This window comes from Brienomyrus brachyistius, chromosome 4 (genome assembly GCF_023856365.1).
Source record: "Brienomyrus brachyistius isolate T26 chromosome 4, BBRACH_0.4, whole genome shotgun sequence".
Taxonomy (NCBI): Eukaryota; Metazoa; Chordata; class Actinopteri; order Osteoglossiformes; family Mormyridae; genus Brienomyrus; species Brienomyrus brachyistius.
This window is the reverse complement of record NC_064536.1, coordinates 27,039,169-27,055,472: the sequence shown is the minus strand read 5'-3', so window position 1 is coordinate 27,055,472 and position 16,304 is coordinate 27,039,169. Positions and strand designations below refer to the sequence as shown.

The window sequence follows — 16,304 nt, the reverse complement described above, 5'->3', positions numbered from 1 at the left end:
CATCCTTCTGGGTGGAGAGCCCCCCACCCCCACCATGTGGGTTTCTGTTTTTGCCCGGCTGACCTATATTTGAGCGGTGACACTCCGCTTTGCAGTCATATTTACAGCGACACACAGAAGGGGGGGGGAATAAAGATGTTTTCGGCAAATAGATTCTCTTTTAATGTAAGAAAATGACCTACCCTTCTTTCGAAAAGGCATCGGTCAGTAAATATAGGTTACATTTCATCCGATTCACATCTGAACTTCCATACATTCAATATTTCATACTGGAATATCTTTAAAAAGTACAGCAGGTTTAAAATGACGAAGTAGTCAACAACGTATACAGCAGTTTATCAAAACTGACTCTAAACACCAACAGAGGACAAGTGATAGAATATAAATAAAGGATGATAACCAACGAAGTATCACACACACACACACACACACACACGACGTTTTCCCCGTGTGAATGGATTGCCGGTGGGGGTCGGCATAGCGTAATACACATGTATTCTGATCACAGTAGCTTAAGAAGGTGCACATCTGCTTTCCAGACTTCAATGACAAGATGGACCAAATCTCAAGCTACCAAACCAACATTTAACTAGGCCTTAATGCTAAAGAAAGACTAAAAACAAAGACAAACAGCGCAGAGAGTTAACCCCCCCCCCAGCAGTTGTCTAAAACAGTGCACTGATGATCATTAAGAAACAGGAATGAAGTTGAGCGCTTCACTTTTGCCTTGCGGCAGACCTGGCATTCGAGGTGTTTGGAATCAGGGGCATGTTCTGGATCAAGTGAACCGTTGCTACCAAGCGCGGCTTAGTGTGATAAAACGTGCATAGTGTGTCCTAACCCTGGTCCCAGTTGTCACCTTCTGTATACACTAGCTTTTCTTCTGCCAAACGCTTAAACTTGAATGACTGAGCTAACTCTTGCCTGGATTTGGCACGCCACCCACCACACCTTAGGCCTGCCCTTTCCAGGACGACCATGGCCCTGAATGGAATGTCAGTAGAATTAAACTTAAATTCACGATAATGTATTTTAGTCAACATTTTTTGCTAAGGTGTTAAATACTCTTAACATCAGCATACATTTAAGGTGGCGGCTTTTAAAAGGAGGACAGACATCAAAAAATGGGCTAACCGTAGCATCTACAGTGATCCTGACGCAGAAAAAGGAGGGGGCTGTCCAGCGGCCAACTGAGCATGCCCAGGGCCTTCAGCCCGGCCCCTCCATACTGCAGGGTGGCGTGAATCCGCTCCGAATACTGCACCAGCATGTTAGCGATGACGACCGCTACTCACTGATAATGCAGATGGGGGGGCGGTTAATCTGGGAAAATGCAGAAGGAAGGGAGGTGGGAAGTATGGGACAGCCCGCTCTTGGTGCCACCAGGTTCATCCCATACTGTGCTGTCCGCTTCTTCATCTCTGGGTGTGTATGTGGGGTAGGGGGGGGGGGTGCAAGAATGTCTTGCATGTGAAAGAAACAGAGGAGAGGAAAAGCAGGGTGGAGGTGTGGGGATCACAGCTTAGTTTCGGGCGGAACCAGGCTAGGCATCACGGTCGGCTGGGCCAGCGTGGAGAACCAGGAGGACATGGCAGACTTGGCGGTAACCAGGGCCCCACCCACCGACTGGCCTGCGGACAGACACACAGAGGGTCCCGTCAAACCACGTCAGGTCACACCAACAGGCGCTGATACACCACCTCACAGCCGCGCTTACCCACAGCCTTTCCCGTCTGCACCACGCTCCGGCTGGTAGTCATCACGGCGTTACCGATCTTCTTCCCCCGTTCGCTGTTCTGCACGGAGCTGGAAAAATCAGAATACAGGAAGAGACGCATCAGGGGTCCTTCCACAGTCTTACCGGAAAAAAAAACAACCGGCCTGTTGCTTTGTGTGGGCCGTATCTCGGCATACTCAATGGTACAACAGATTGTCCTTCCTGGGATGCACGCCTTCAGCCAGGTGTCACATCATTAAAATTCCCATAACAAGCTCCCCACAGATTCCCAGCCGTCCGACCACAGCACTTGGTACCGTGGCCAAGCCCCAAGTCTGGGCTGACATCACCGCAATCCCTAGAGTGGAATCCACAGACCTCCTACCTTGTGGGCGAATTGCCCCCATAGTCCCAGACCATCAGCCAAATACCACCCTCATCACGACACTGTTTGCCTGTCCTCGGAAGACACTGAAACTGTTAGCCTTGGAAGTACTTTTGGGGCAGGAAAAAACACATCGGATCCTACTCTTGCGGCCACTCGTGCCGCATGATCGGTAATGAAATTGGGGAAGACACCCGGTATGGGGCATTCCGGGAGAAAGTTCTGGCCAAGCGTGGTAGTGGCAGTTCAGGGCAGCTGTATGGGTTTTTCTCGCCAGGGTGGGGCCGGGCTTGACGCCAAAGGAGCTGGCACACAACAGAACCCACCCGGCTGCCTGCAGCATGGTACATCAAACACACACGGTGGCCAGATGACAGCTTTGGCGCCTGGAGTGCCAAGTTCCAGTTGCTTTAAAATGGGCACCGCCCCCCTCCTACCCCCTTATATAGAGTCAACCCTCATCAATCACCCCTAAACCACGATGTAGACAGGTCCAGTCGTGGGCCCTTACCTCTGCAGGAGCTGCTTGCGCTCTCATTCATTCGTTCATCCGAAATCAAAAGTGAAGCCTGCTCCTCCGAGATCCGTGTAGGCGGGACAAAAACATGGAGCAGAACTGATCTGGACTAAACCATCTGCAGACCCGCCTGGGGTCCCGCCGAGCCTGACCCTGGCAAGCGGACGGCTTAGCGCCCAGACCATTTAGACTCGATACCAAAATACTGCCGGAAATTCGGCTGTACGTCTGACAATAAATATGCCTATATGAAACAGAAGAGCCTGGAATTTATTAGTTTTAGTAGCTGTTGTACTTATGACATAACTCACAAGGAAATGCCCTGTCAACAAACATGAAGGCCGGCGATAGGATTGGCTGTGGCTGAGGCAGCCTGACGGGAAGCTCTAGGCGAACGAGCCAATCCGTGGGCTGCCTGGTGGGATGCTCCCAGATCGGCTGCAGCTCTACCCGGCGATACTGATCCGGAAAAAGGGCTTGTGGCCTGACCCAAATAAACACTCATTCAGAAAAATATATATATAAAAATATCACCACGGGACGTGGGCAGAATACAACAGCTTTGTTTTGATTCTCCCTGTGCAGGGAAATGTCTCCCAGGCAAGAAATACACACACAGCTCGGCCCTGACATGCCTCAGGATTAAACAAAAACTGGGGCTTCATCGTCTCCCAGCAGTGAAGTGAATCCGGCCGATTCCTCACCATGATGGTGAGGTTATCCAGGCAGACTACATTAGGAAGAGAAGCACCCCCCCCCTCACACACACACTCACACACACAGACAGACACCCTGCGAGGGGCACAGGAAATGTAGCACATATGGTACCCCATTTCCTCCCCCACTACTATCCCCCAGGTCAGTGCTGCAGTTGGGGGTCAGGAACGCCCCCCCCCCGCCCTCCAACTGAGTGCACCCTCCTCTCTGCTACCGCCCCCTCCCTGGCCCCCCCAGTTCCTTCCTGGCACTGCTGTGTTTTGTTCACCTTCCACTGACACACCAGGGCTGCATTCCCTTCATCTGTCTCCAGGAGGCTGCCCGCACCCCCTCTGAAAATGGGGGGCAGCCAGAGACCAGCTTGCCCAGCTAATGGCCCGCGCGCGCCTGAGAACCTGCTTCACTGCTCCCTCGTGTCTCACAAAAGGTCACGAAGTCAATTAAAAAAGAACTGTTTCAAAACAGATGGAAACCGTCAGCGCACCTACCACAAACAACATATGAATCAGGGAAACTGTACCCTCTAGTGTCCAAAGGGTGCATTGCACCTAATCCCAAAAACACACACAGAGCAGGCTTTGCTCATAAGCGGTGATACGAGTCCACAAACAGCTTTGATTAGTTTCATTTTCAACTTCCGGCAGCCCCATCCGAGCTCAGAAGCGCCACCTGGAGCTCGGCAGGACAGGTCACCAGAGTCCAAATCAAGCAGCAAGGCCTGGACACTGCGGCAGGGGCGGGGCGCCACGAGTCCTGCGCTGGGAGAACCCTCTCCACATCCACAGCGAACGCGGGGATATCAATAGATGTGCGCAGGGTGGGGAGAGGCTGGCCCCCTGAGACTACTAGCGCAACCCTAGAGGGCCCCTCTTAATGGGGAGCAATGCTGGTCTGCCAGATAACATTTCCTTCACACGTTCCAGGCTGAAACGTTACCCGCATCATTTTCAAGAATAAAACTTCTATAATTAATTGATGACATGTGAAATAAGAGATGGTTTATATTTATGTCTGTGTGAGTAAGTATGTGTGTGTGTCTGTGTGCGCGCGTGTCTGTGCACTAAATCGTTTGTTTTTCAAGGTAACGACCCCAAGCACACCTGGGTGTTATGCGAGTGCTGTATCTTGTGAACTAGGAAAGAGATGGAGTGCAGTGGCAGATGACCTGGCCCCCACAATCCCCTGACCTAAACCCTACAGAGCTGGTTTCGGATGAGTTGGATGAAAGAGTACAATAGTCAACTTGTGGAAACTTCAGGATTATCGCAGAAGCATCGTAGTGGAAGCTGGTTGAAGGAATGCCGAGAGTCTGCAATGCTGTTATCAATGCAAGAGGAGTCACTTTCGAAGAGTCTAAAATTGCACTGTTTGATATGTAATACGTACTTCATAACCTCAAGGCCTTGTACTATACATTAAATAGCATAGCTAACATAAAAACAAATGCATTAAAAACAGTTGTATCTAGACTTTTGACTGATAATGTAACTCTGGCAAAAGTGGTATTTAGCTGAGGATGAGTGAGAATGTCACAGAATATCACTTCGCTCATAAACAGTTCTAAGTACAGCCACAACAGACACAAGTACCGACACAATGCCTTAGATTTATTCATACCCTGAGCACAAAAGATACAGCGGCTGATTTGGAATGTTTGTAACACAGGTCCTGCATTGTCACACTCAGGCAAGAGAGCGCAAAGATGACCCTTCATCCGTGAAAAAAAGGGTCAATCTCACTTCTGCTTTGTCACCGGAATGGCAGCACTCACACATCCTTCAATGCAGGAAACCCGAAAACATCCCACCCCCCCACCCACAGATTACTCACTGTGAGAAGCGCAGTTTTACATCGGTGACACTGTAATGTCCCTGGAAAGGGTGGCTGGGAAAACAGGAAGTCTGCGTTACTCATCGGCAGCAGTACCCGAGATTAGACATTTCATGAGAAGCAGACGTGCAACTCCTTCACTGGGGGTAAAATGGGGGGGGGGCATTTGAAGTATAGCCAGGGGCAGATTTGTTGTTTCTGGGGTTTACCCCCCCCCCCCCCAATATAGTGACTGTCTGTGGCCAACAAGGGGGCCCAATAAAGACTTAATTAATATTTAGTGTAGTGCCTGTCTGTGGCCAACAGGGGGCCCCATCCATCCATTTTCCAAACCGCTTATCCTACTGGTCGCAGGGGGTCCGGAGCCTATCCCGGAAGCAATGGACATGAGGCAGGGAACAACTCAGGATGGGGGGCCAGCCCATCGCAGGGCAAACTCACACACCATTCACTCACACATGCACTCCTATGGGCAATTTAGTGACTCCAATTAGCCTCAGTATGTCTTTGGACTGTGGGGGGGAAACCGGAGTACCCGGAGGAAACCCCACGACGACATGGGGAGAACATGCAAACTCCGTACACATGTGACCCAGGCGGAGACTCGAACCCAGGTCCCAGAGGTGTGAGACAACAGTGCTAACCACTGCACCACCATGCCGCCTTCAGGGGGCCCCAATACACACTTATTTAATATCTAGAGTAGTGCCTGTCTGGGGATGACAGTGGGCACCGCCATTGTGTTTGGTGCGTATCAGACGCTCACAGTCATGGGCACAGTTCTACTGTACAGCAGCAGCACCAGGGGGCTGCACTTACCCGGCGGCGACCTCTGACATGGCCTCGTGTGGATTACTGTGCCAGACCCTGTAGTTATGGGTGACTTTCCAGGCGGAGACGAAGGGAGCACCGTAGTCGGCCAGTAGCTTCTCGTTATCTGTGGAGGTGGGGACACCATAGTAAGACCTTCGGCATGAGACTCGGCCGCGTCTCTGAGGGCGGAGCCGGCGGCAGCCCCACCCCCACACCTTGCTGCAGCGAGGTGGCGAGCAGCGAGTGGATGTAGAGCCCGAACTGGGCGCGGATCCACTCGTCGCCGCCCTCCCAGCCGGTGCCGTCCAGGAAGACGTCCTGCCGGTTCTCCGTCACGTGCTTCACCAGGTAGTCGGCAAAGCGCAGGTCTGCCGTCGAAAGGTTCACCAGCCGCCGTAGCTCGGGGTCCTGGATGAGGATGCGGGCCTCCTCCACCTGCCGGAGGAATCCCCCCCCACCATGAGAGACTCCGTTACCACCCCCCCCCAAAAGGGTGAAGCCAAGCATCGGTTACGGAGGTCAGGCTTCGTCTTGATCTGCTGTGGGGGCCTGTCTGATGGTACTATCAAGGGCATAGGAATGAGTTTGATACTGAGGGGGGGCATAACTTAATAATGTAAATACAAAGGTACATGTATTTGGAGGGGGGGCAAACAGGGGCATTGGAACCCCCCAAATATTTCATTTAAATTCATTCATCCCCCCAAAAAAATAGACCTTTTACATTGTTGTGTGCCCCCCCCCCCCCCCCCCCCAAATTTCAAACTCTCTCCTACACCAGTGTAGATGAACAAAGTCAAATTGAGCACGTCCACCCTGGTTCCTATACCTAATGTCAATAGCTAATTGTGGCAATTGTGAATATAAAGCCATTTAGTTTGTATCTTGTTGACACAAACATATTTGGGCATGTGCAGATGAATCAGCGAGGACTCACTTCAACCACGGCATCGCTCAGATGCCTCTGCTGGCGGAACAGCACGTTGGTCGCCCCGGCGACGAAGCCACGCACCGTCATGTCCGACAGCAGGTGGTGCTGTTGCAGAGCCATGTAAGGCAGGCACAGGTAACCCTGATGACACACAGAGTCACTCAGATGAAGCGTTAGGGGCATTACATACAGCTATAATTTATTTCAGATTTACGGGACAGGGTTATTTAACTAACCGGTTTAGCCCATGTTTATACAGCAAATCCAGCACTTTATGGCGCAAACAGGTCACACCCAGAATAAAGAGCATGTGATGATTTCATAACAGCATCTCTTCATTTCATTTCCCGGCCTCACTGGAACACTTAGAGCGTTCAAAAGTCAACCGCATTTGGCATGGCGATGACACAGCAAGTCAGCTGCTTTTCCGAGGCTAAATGTGTTTTAATTCAAAGCTGGAGGAAATGGGTGAAGACAGGGACGTGTGTGTGTGTGTGTGTGTGTGGGGGTGGGGGAGGCTCCCAGTCATGAGTGCTCCTTTTCAAATTTTACCCAGAGGTACCTATCCGCCGGCAAATTTTACTGGTTGACCTGTCCCTTGAAAAGCCTCTGCATGGTACTGATGAGGACAGAGGTGAAGGCGGGAGGTACCTTGGTGAAGATGGCAAGAGGCTGGCCGTACTGGTCTTCCTGGAGGCCCGACACAATGCCCTGTTCCGGGACGGCCTGTCCGCTGGTCGGCTGCGGCTGCACTGTGATGGCCGAGCCCGACTCGCCGTTTGTCGACTCCGTCTTTTCCCCCACTGCTGCCTCCACAGGGCTTCGGTCCTCCAGCACCCCGGGGTCCAGCGTCTCCCAGTCGCTCTCTGATGACACGGGGGACGACCGAGATGGCAGCCTCAAGTGCTGCTTCTCTGTCTGCTCCGGGGCAGCGTCAGGCACGGGGACAGCCATTTCTTCGGAATCCTCCATCGGCTCCTGCGAGGTGCCGTCAACGTCCGTGACGGACACAGAGATGAACTCCTCGGGGGCGGGGGCAGCCGTGTCGGGAGCGGGGTCCTCGGACACGCTCCCCCTCGGCCGATAGTGGGAGGAGTCTGCCAGGCCATGCTCGATCATCCCTGCGGGCGAGGAAGCCGCAATGAATCCCGTCGCCCCTAAGACCAGCCACTGATCGATCAAAAGTACCTCGAATTATTTACCTTTTTCATTTCACTTTTTTTAGCAGTGTGTTTTATCGACAGTGATGCACATTTTTTTACGAAAGCAGGGTCAGACGGTCGTTAAGGGCCTTGCTAAGGGGCTCGATGGTGACATCACTCTGCTGACCCTGGGATGTGAACTGGCAACCTTCCGATCACAGACACAGCATCCTAACCCGCCGAGCTACACGGTGCCCCCTTTTATAAAGGCGGATCATGACAGAGGACTGACCGCAGACTGAACATCAGCCTCAAGGTGGATGTTCTTACAGGGAGGAGCAAGATCCTCACATTAGAAAAATCAAGCTAGAATCACGCAACCTATTCTTCTGCCCTTCCATTAAATGTCGTCTTTTCTGGATAACAAATAAGGAAAATGAGCAATTAAAAATTCAACTACAGGAGAAGATGTCAGTCTTTGTGAGAAGCAGACTATTTACCAGGAAACAGTGACAGGATGGTCATTAGTGCCTCCACAAGTCTGCTGACTGGTGACACGTAGAAGAGTACCTGGAGGAGACCATGAAGGGGGCTCGTTATTCCAGTGATGCCGTAACCGCATGTGACATCTGACGGACACGCAGTCACGCTCCCACTCTTACCTTCCTCTCCAGCAGGATCAGCTTGAAGAGGATGAGGACCTGCGCAGAGAGAGGATGAAGAGCTCACCGCGTCAGGACACGTACAAAGATGGCCGTCCTTCTATCAGCCCCGTCAATAAGATAGGCCGTTTCGTTTATTCCGAGGTTACCTTGTGCCGAAAGCGGAGTATCAAATCCCTCGAAGACATGCCTAGAAAGTAAACAAAGTATCGAAATGTCAGTAGTATTGTGAGTACTTAAAAGCAGAATTACGAGTGATTTTTTTTTTCTTCAGCAGAACTAAAAGGGTTTATAAGCTGTTTTATGAGTACTATGCTTATGAGCTGTACCATGGTCAGTGATGGCATGTCACTCAGGATTTGAAGAATAGCATTAGAGATGAACTTTGAATAGTGGGGAATTTCCTGGGGTCCAAGCCCACTCTACAGGAATATGAGGACAGAGTATGTGTCTCACAGACTGAAGAGCAGCTGCTGGTGGCGCCCAGCAGAGGGCGCTGTGTGGACATCTTACCCAGGTAGACCTGAGAGCCCTCTGGGACGGTGCCAGGCAGAGAACCGTTCATGTGCTCATACAGCTCCTGGGGAGTGAGGGGAAGGAGAAAGAGAGGAAATATATTAGGAAGATTCCTACCAGTCCTTCGTTCTTCATCAGGAGCAGATGGCCTCGTGTCAACACAGCAGTCGCACATCACAGCGCTCCAGCACTTACCTTCAGGATGGATATCTGCGAGAAATCCTTCTCCTCGAAGTAGGCATGTGTTATGAGCTGCAGCTTGGCTTGGAGCAGGCCGTACAGGGGCTTGAGGAGGGGGGGGGGGGGGGTTTAAAAGCCTGAGGTCACTTCACAATGCCACGGAGTTCCCCTCCTGGGGTGAAGCCCCACGCCGATTACTGAGCAGGGTTATTACCCCGACGAGAACGAAAACTGAAGGAAAGCGTCACCGTAAACGGAAATAAGGCACTAAAATACAATGACAAACTATTACTGAGATAGAACTATTAATACTGCGTCTGAAATATTTTTAAGGAGTCAAATTTCCCATTTTCAATACTACTTAAAGTAATTATCTGTTTATTTTTAATGACCATTAATACCATCTGCAGAATGTTCTGCCCATGGTGAGGAGTTCAGCACATAATGCGCAGTGAATATTCACGTAGGATTCTCTAAAGATCGGACATTAAACAGTTCTACAACTTTCAGTCTCCCCCATCAAATTAAGTTACTAAAACAAACTATATCTTTAAAATAAGAAACTTACACTATAAGAAAACTACACTGAAAACTAACAAACTATTTCAAATGGAAAATAATATCAATTTAAAAATTGAAAAAAAAAAAATCAGAATTGTAACACCCCCCCCCCCCCCCATTGTAATAGCCCTACTGAGGAGTGATGGGGGAGGTTTTCTTTTAAAGCAGAGATATGAAGAGCAGTCAGGCGGCCATGACTCACCACCCTGCTCAGGACACACACGCTCTTCTGCACCGTTTCCCTGGTGACGTCAGCCTGGCGGACCTTCAGGGCCTGGGGGGATGGAGGGGGGCAGGGAGGTGACAATCGTAACCATGTGGCTTGCAGGCAGGGGGCACCTGGGGTCGCAAACCCACACCCACCGCTTACGGCAAGAGCGTGACTAAAACACGCAGTTTAGGGAAGGATGTGGAAGCGAGAAGTTCTGCCCACAGCACGGACGGCATGGAGATTTACTGCCCCTTCCGTCACGCCTCGCGTCGTTCACAGCGACTTGGCAGAAAGCCAGCTACAGCTTTCCTTTCTGGTACCGTAAAAGGGCGTTCTGCCCCGTCGACCGGGCACATCGTTGGTAACCATGGCTACAGATTCAGAACTCAGGCTCAAGATTTACGGCCGAATACTTTACAAGTATCGGCAGAGGGAAGTTGCACCCCACACCAGATACACCTTAACCCTCATGCCAGCATCCCCCATCACTCTGGGGAAAAGAGAAACAAGGCAAAGCGAAACAAAGCATGTTCCACGCGTTTAAAGGCGGCACGGAGAGGAAATGTTCTGACACAGCAAGGCCTGAGCGCAAATGCCTGGCAGCGTGCCAGTCTTACCTTGGCCTCTATCTGCCGGTAGCAGGACACAGCGTACACACACTTCATGTCTCCGTTCAGGGGGGGCAGGTGGAAGTAGATGGTGTCTGAGGAGAGAAGAACACAAGTTCAAAAGAATGCTGGCATGGCAGCCAGACACAGCTGACAAGGTAACACACAGCCAACCCCATTCTGCTTTAGTATGATACCCAAGGGTTCAACAGCCGATCCCATTTGTGCTTAATGTTACTCAAGAGTTCAAGAGTAGGTTCTGTTTAGGTGATGGTTTCATCTAAAGCAGACAGAGTGTACAATCTAATCCACAACCAACCCCATCCTGGTGTATTATTCAAGGGTTCAACAGTAGATTCTGGTTTTCACTTTCTCTATCCGTATTTAGCCCCTTAATCAGCATGCCTCCTGGTGGCTGTATGAAGTGGTTGGCAGCGTGACCCTTTAGAGAAACCATCTACAGCAATATGAAGAAACAGACTGCTGAGTACAGGGATTAATGTCATGGATCCCGTGGGAGAGAATCTCTAAACTGCTTCATTTTAATACCAGAAATATGTGTAATGGCTACTCCTTAAACGCAGCAGCAGGATCGAGAGCAAGACACACTCATAACTGAATAGGCGGGAATCCCACAGTTCTGGGGACACACAGATATGTGTCGTACTTAAAGGGACAGAGTTTACAATTTATAAGCTGAGGATTGGCAGCAAAAGCAGGTTTAACCATACAGATCAGATATGTGTGAAGCATTCCGTACTTTTAAAGACATACACACACACTGCATGGTGATATTATATGACAGGGATGCTTGGAACAAGGGACAGGGGGACTATAACAGAATTACAAAAGAGTAGGGTGGGGGGGGGTGATTGAAAGGGTAATGCTGAATCAGTGTCTATGGCTTATGGGAAGATCTAGGTTCAGTCAATAAATGTTCATACGGTGATAGGAATAAAACTGGATACATACACTCACACGCACGCGGTCAAAAGTGTGGACTTGCAGAGCCGCCTACAAAGCGGAGTGATAGTGTTGCATCACAAAAGCACAGTAGAGATGGTTTGGGAGGAGTTTCACCAGAGAGTGAAGGAGAAGTGGCCAATGAGAGCTCAGCATATATGTGGGACCTCCTGGGAAAACTGTGGTTAAGGGTCATGCTCAAAGGCCCGACGGTGGGATCATTCTGCCGACCGTGGGATTTGAATCGTCCCACAAAGCTTTCCCCCCTTGAATACTTTTCTGGTCAGTGCATAATTCCGTAAATGTTATTCTATAGTGTTGATGTCATTATAATTCTTTAAAAATGTAGATACATACAGTACACATAAATCTTTCCATGAGTAGACGTGTCCAAACTTTTGATTGGTGCTGTGTATGTGCGTCTTACCACCATGACCCCCGCAGACCCGGTCCCCGCTCTGCCCCCTGACCCCCGCAGACCCGGTCCCCGCTCTGCCCCCTGACCCCCGCAGACCCGGTCCCCGCTCTGCCCCCTGACCCCCGCAGACCCGGTCCCCCGCTCTGCCCGCTGACCCCCGCAGACCCGGTCCCCGCTCTGCCCCCTGACCCCCGCAGACCCGGTCCCCGCTCTGCCCCCTGACCCCCGCAGACCCGGTCCCCGCTCTGCCCCCTGACCCCCGCAGACCCGGTCCCCGCTCTGCCCGCTGACCCCCGCAGACCCGGTCCCCGCTCTGCCCGCTGACCCCCCGCAGACCCGTTCCCCGCTCTGCCCGCTGACCCCCGCAGACCCGGTCCCCCGCTTTGCCCGCTGACCCCCACAGATGCAGTCCCCGCTCTGCCCGCTGACCCCCGCAGACCCGGTCCCCGCTCTGCCCGCTGACCCCCGCAGACCCGGTCCCCGCTCTGCCCGCTGACCCCCCGCAGACCCGGTCCCCGCTTTGCCCGCTGACCCCCGCAGACCCGGTCCCCGCTCTGCCCCGCTGACCCCCGCAGACCCGGTCCCCGCTCTGCCCGCTGACCCCCGCAGACCCGGTCCCCCGCTTTGCCCGCTGACCCCCGCAGACCCGGTCCCCGCTCTGCCCGCTGACCCCCGCAGACCCGTTCCCCGCTCTGCCCGCTGACTCCCGCAGACCCGGTCCCCGCTCTGCCCGCTGACCCCCGCAGACCCGTTCCCCGCTCTGCCCGCTGACTCCCGCAGACCCGGTCCCCGCTCTGCCCCCTGACCCCCGCAGACGCGGTCCCCGCTCTGCCCCCTGACCCCCGCAGACGCGGTCCCCGCTCTGCCCCCTGACCCCCCGCAGACCCGGTCCCCCGCTCTGCCCACTGACACTGTGCCTGTGATAAAGACCCTTGAAGGCCAGACTCGGGTTCGAGACACCAAATAAAAAGGCAGGAGCCTGGAGGTCAGCCCACCTTCCTGGTAGTTGTGGGCTCCATCGGGTAACGCCAAGAAGGGCAGGTACTTCCACTCCTGAGGGAGTAAGCTGCTGTCATGGCCCTCCTCGGGGAGGAGAGGGGGGTAGGAGAACTCCACCTGGGGGAGGGGGAGGCACCAGAATGAGAGCGGGAGGGAGAGAGGGGAAGAGAGAGAGAAGTAAGAGAGTCCAAAGTCAGTGCCATGTGGTCAAGTCACACAGTGGAGCACCTGACCCAGCAGGATATGAAAGTAACAGGAAGGTTTGCTTTCACAACACTTGCTGAAAACATCATACAGGCACTGTGAAGAGGCAGCGTTAAGCTCATCCAGGACCAGGGCTGCCAGCTTTGGTCAGCAGGCTGCAGTGAGTCTGCACATACATTTATATGTATGAAAACGTTTTACTACCTTGTAAATAATCTGCAGGGTTTCCAAACTAGCCCAACACTTTTGATGTAGCGAATTTTAGGTTTATAATGGAATAATTTAAATTTGCCGTAAGATCGTGTGAACGTCATGCCAGATGAGTGAGAGCTGCCACTTTCTCTCAACCTCATCCACATTTCTTCCTCTACCGAACGGACTTTGGGGAAAGTTGCACCTCCAGTAAACCAGTCCAGCACTCATGGGTGCCTCAATGGCGTGACTTTTCACAAACTCCCTCCTCAGTAATTCCAGCTCCGCATGTATAAATAATAAAGGTCAAACCGGACCGAGAGCACCGGCAGGAATTATTAAAGAGCTCCTTCAGGGTCCATGAGCGTGAACATCGGCAGAAATATTCACGCCAGAACGCATTTCCGCATTTTGCAGTCTGGTGATGTTAACGAGGGCATTGTGGGAAAGGTGGGTCTCGCCGTTCACCAGTTAACGAACAGGCTCCACTTCACAGGTTCAAACGATTCAATACAGTGAATGCAGTGACACTGCCAGTGACTGTGAAAGTGACCTTAAGCAGGTGATTCCCCCCCCCCACAGTGTGCAGAGTGGACACAACGCACTCCCCATACAGATGAGGCCACGTCAAGTTCTCTGTCACATAAACTAAAGTTGGGGGGGGGGGGGGTGATCTCCCCCTCCCCATACAAGCCACAGTAGAGCCGACAGGTGGAAGGTAGGCAGAGGAACCTTATCAGGAGCAGGAGGGAGGCCAGCAGTCCCTATCAGGTGACACTCAGCACGCGCTCTTCTCCATGTTACCTGGAACAAAACAACCCCCATGTGTCTCTGTCCCAGTGGGGACTTGGACTGTTTCACACTGAAGCAGCTTCACCAGCCCAACTTGCCCCCAGCTGGTGGGAGTCCACCTGAGACTGCTGGAATCTCTCCTGGGAACTGAAGATCCCATCTCATTTGAATGACTGACAGATGGCGAGTGGCGCTGATGCGAAACAGATCTGGGGCTGAAAGGCTGCCTATTATCGCGGCATCTGCCTTGCATGATGACCGTAATATTTGTCAGGTGCGTTAAAGGTGAAAAGGTAAATGCTCCATTCCCACTCGGCTTGAAACCAGATCTAAGATCATCGTTCCGCAGACACACGGGGGAAGGGGGGTATTTAAGTGTTTAAGTGTTCTGCTCTTCAGTCAATTCTTGGTTGTATTCAACGGGCCAGAGGCTCACATTCAGTCAGCATTTTACCCGGATATATTACTAGATTTTTGCGGTTTTTCCCTGTGCAGAATGTCCCGAAAAGCAGACAACACGGTAGCCAGCCCCAAGCCTAAAAGTTACAAAACCCTAAGCTAACCATAAACTCCCCCAGACTCCTTTCGCTCATTGCCCACATCTTGAAATTCAAGCTCCTGTCAAGTCTATCTCCATCTCTCTGACACGCCATCCATTCTTTATGAGGTGCAAGTGAAATCCTCCCATCTTTCTCGTTTGAGTCGTTTTCACATCTCCCCGGTTCCTCTTGCCTGACAGGGTTTGCTTCTGTCTCTGTCACCTTTACGCCGACCTGCTCCTGTTTACCCCTAAGTACTCATATGGCTGGAAGGTATTTGGAAACATTTCAGACCGCCTTTCAAGTTACAATGCAAACAAAAAAAGTTACGTAATCATTTCTATTACAAACGAAAACCACGTTTATTTTGCGTCTCCGTTTCCTTATTAATTCTGATTTTCTGCAGATGCTCCTATGGTAAAAGAGTTTCCTGCACAGTTCACAGCGGTTTATCGCGCATATTTTTCTGTCTTCGGTAGCTACAATGGGCCAGGTTCCTGTAGAGTCGTTTATCCGATTTAACGTTGCTTTCAGCCCATGCACAGTGTCGTCCTGCGCGCCTAGCGTCTGCCATCCTCACCTCTCATCCGCCTGTTTTACAGCCTAATATTTTCCCGCATAATTGTCACGTTAAATAAAATACAGGGCTGCTGATAATCGGATGGTCTTTGATCAAGCTCAGAACATCCCTCATCTCGAAGTCCCCGGCAACCGAAACCCAGGTCCTACCCCCACGATCTCACCTGACAGCCCTTCTTGTGATGAAATCCAACCACCACAATATGAAGTACGGGTCCCTTGGTTTCCTCTTTGCTCTGCGCCTCCATGACCCCTGCTTATGTAGCGATGTTTTGTAAATATTTGCGTGTGCGTTTTATTGCTGCTTTCTAGTCTGCGGGATCAGTTCACACGCAGAGCGGCACTATCCCTTGGCTGCCCGTGACAGCAGCCCCAAGCAGCGGGACTCCGCTTCCGCTCCGCCGGACTGACTGACTGAAACCCCCTGACGTCAGCGGCAGCGAAGTCTCCAGGAGCAGCACCACCGTCCGGCCACTTGTGAAGCCTATAGTGAAAACAACATGTGTAAATGACTGCTATCTAAACAGCACGTCGGGTTTCCTTTCGATTTACAAGAACCTGCGCATTTCCCACTTAAAATAAAACAGTAACCTTACATAGTTCATTCTGTTCATTTCTGTCTGTTCATTTGGCTCAAAAGTGGAATAGTCGTTGCAGGTCACCGTTGTGCCGTATAATAGCAATAAATAATGTAAAGTTCAGCTTTGTGCAGTGATAGACACACACAATACAACTCAATGAAGGAGAATTCCGCAATGATCGATTATTGCTGTCTAACCCGAATGGTGCTTTTCTACGATCTATAGAGCGCCTTGCTATCCTTACAAC

At 51.6% G+C, this 16,304-nt stretch overlaps 1 protein-coding gene across 1 annotated transcript; it reads right to left on the bottom strand.

Annotated features, from left to right (window-relative positions):
* Window positions 1-138: 138 nt before the first annotated feature.
* Window positions 139-16,226, bottom strand: LOC125740086 (late secretory pathway protein AVL9 homolog). The gene is made up of 17 exons (XM_049010807.1): window positions 16,073-16,226; window positions 15,641-15,960; window positions 13,167-13,287; window positions 10,800-10,885; window positions 10,174-10,245; window positions 9,426-9,515; window positions 9,228-9,294; window positions 8,864-8,904; window positions 8,715-8,753; window positions 8,553-8,622; window positions 7,562-8,031; window positions 6,917-7,051; window positions 6,195-6,414; window positions 5,986-6,103; window positions 5,167-5,220; window positions 1,718-1,806; window positions 139-1,631 (listed from the first exon to the last, which is right to left on the bottom strand). The coding sequence occupies exons 2-17, from the start codon at window positions 15,722-15,724 to the stop codon at window positions 1,516-1,518; spliced, it is 1,872 nt and encodes a 623-aa protein (XP_048866764.1). The 5' UTR covers window positions 15,725-15,960; window positions 16,073-16,226; the 3' UTR covers window positions 139-1,515.
* Between the last annotated feature and the right edge of the window lie 78 nt (window positions 16,227-16,304).

Excerpts from the sequence above, each read along its gene's own strand:
- LOC125740086 (XM_049010807.1), bottom strand. The coding sequence starts at position 15,724 with ATGGAGGCGCAGAGCAAAGAGGAAACCAAGGGACCCGTACTTCATATT. Across the intron at positions 8,032-8,552 it reads CATCCTGTCACTGTTTCCTG|GGATGATCGAGCATGGCCTG; the intron begins GTAAATAGTCTG and ends CCTCGCCCGCAG. Across the intron at positions 5,221-5,985 it reads ATGTCAGAGGTCGCCGCCGG|CCACCCTTTCCAGGGACATT; the intron begins GTAAGTGCAGCC and ends CTGTTTTCCCAG.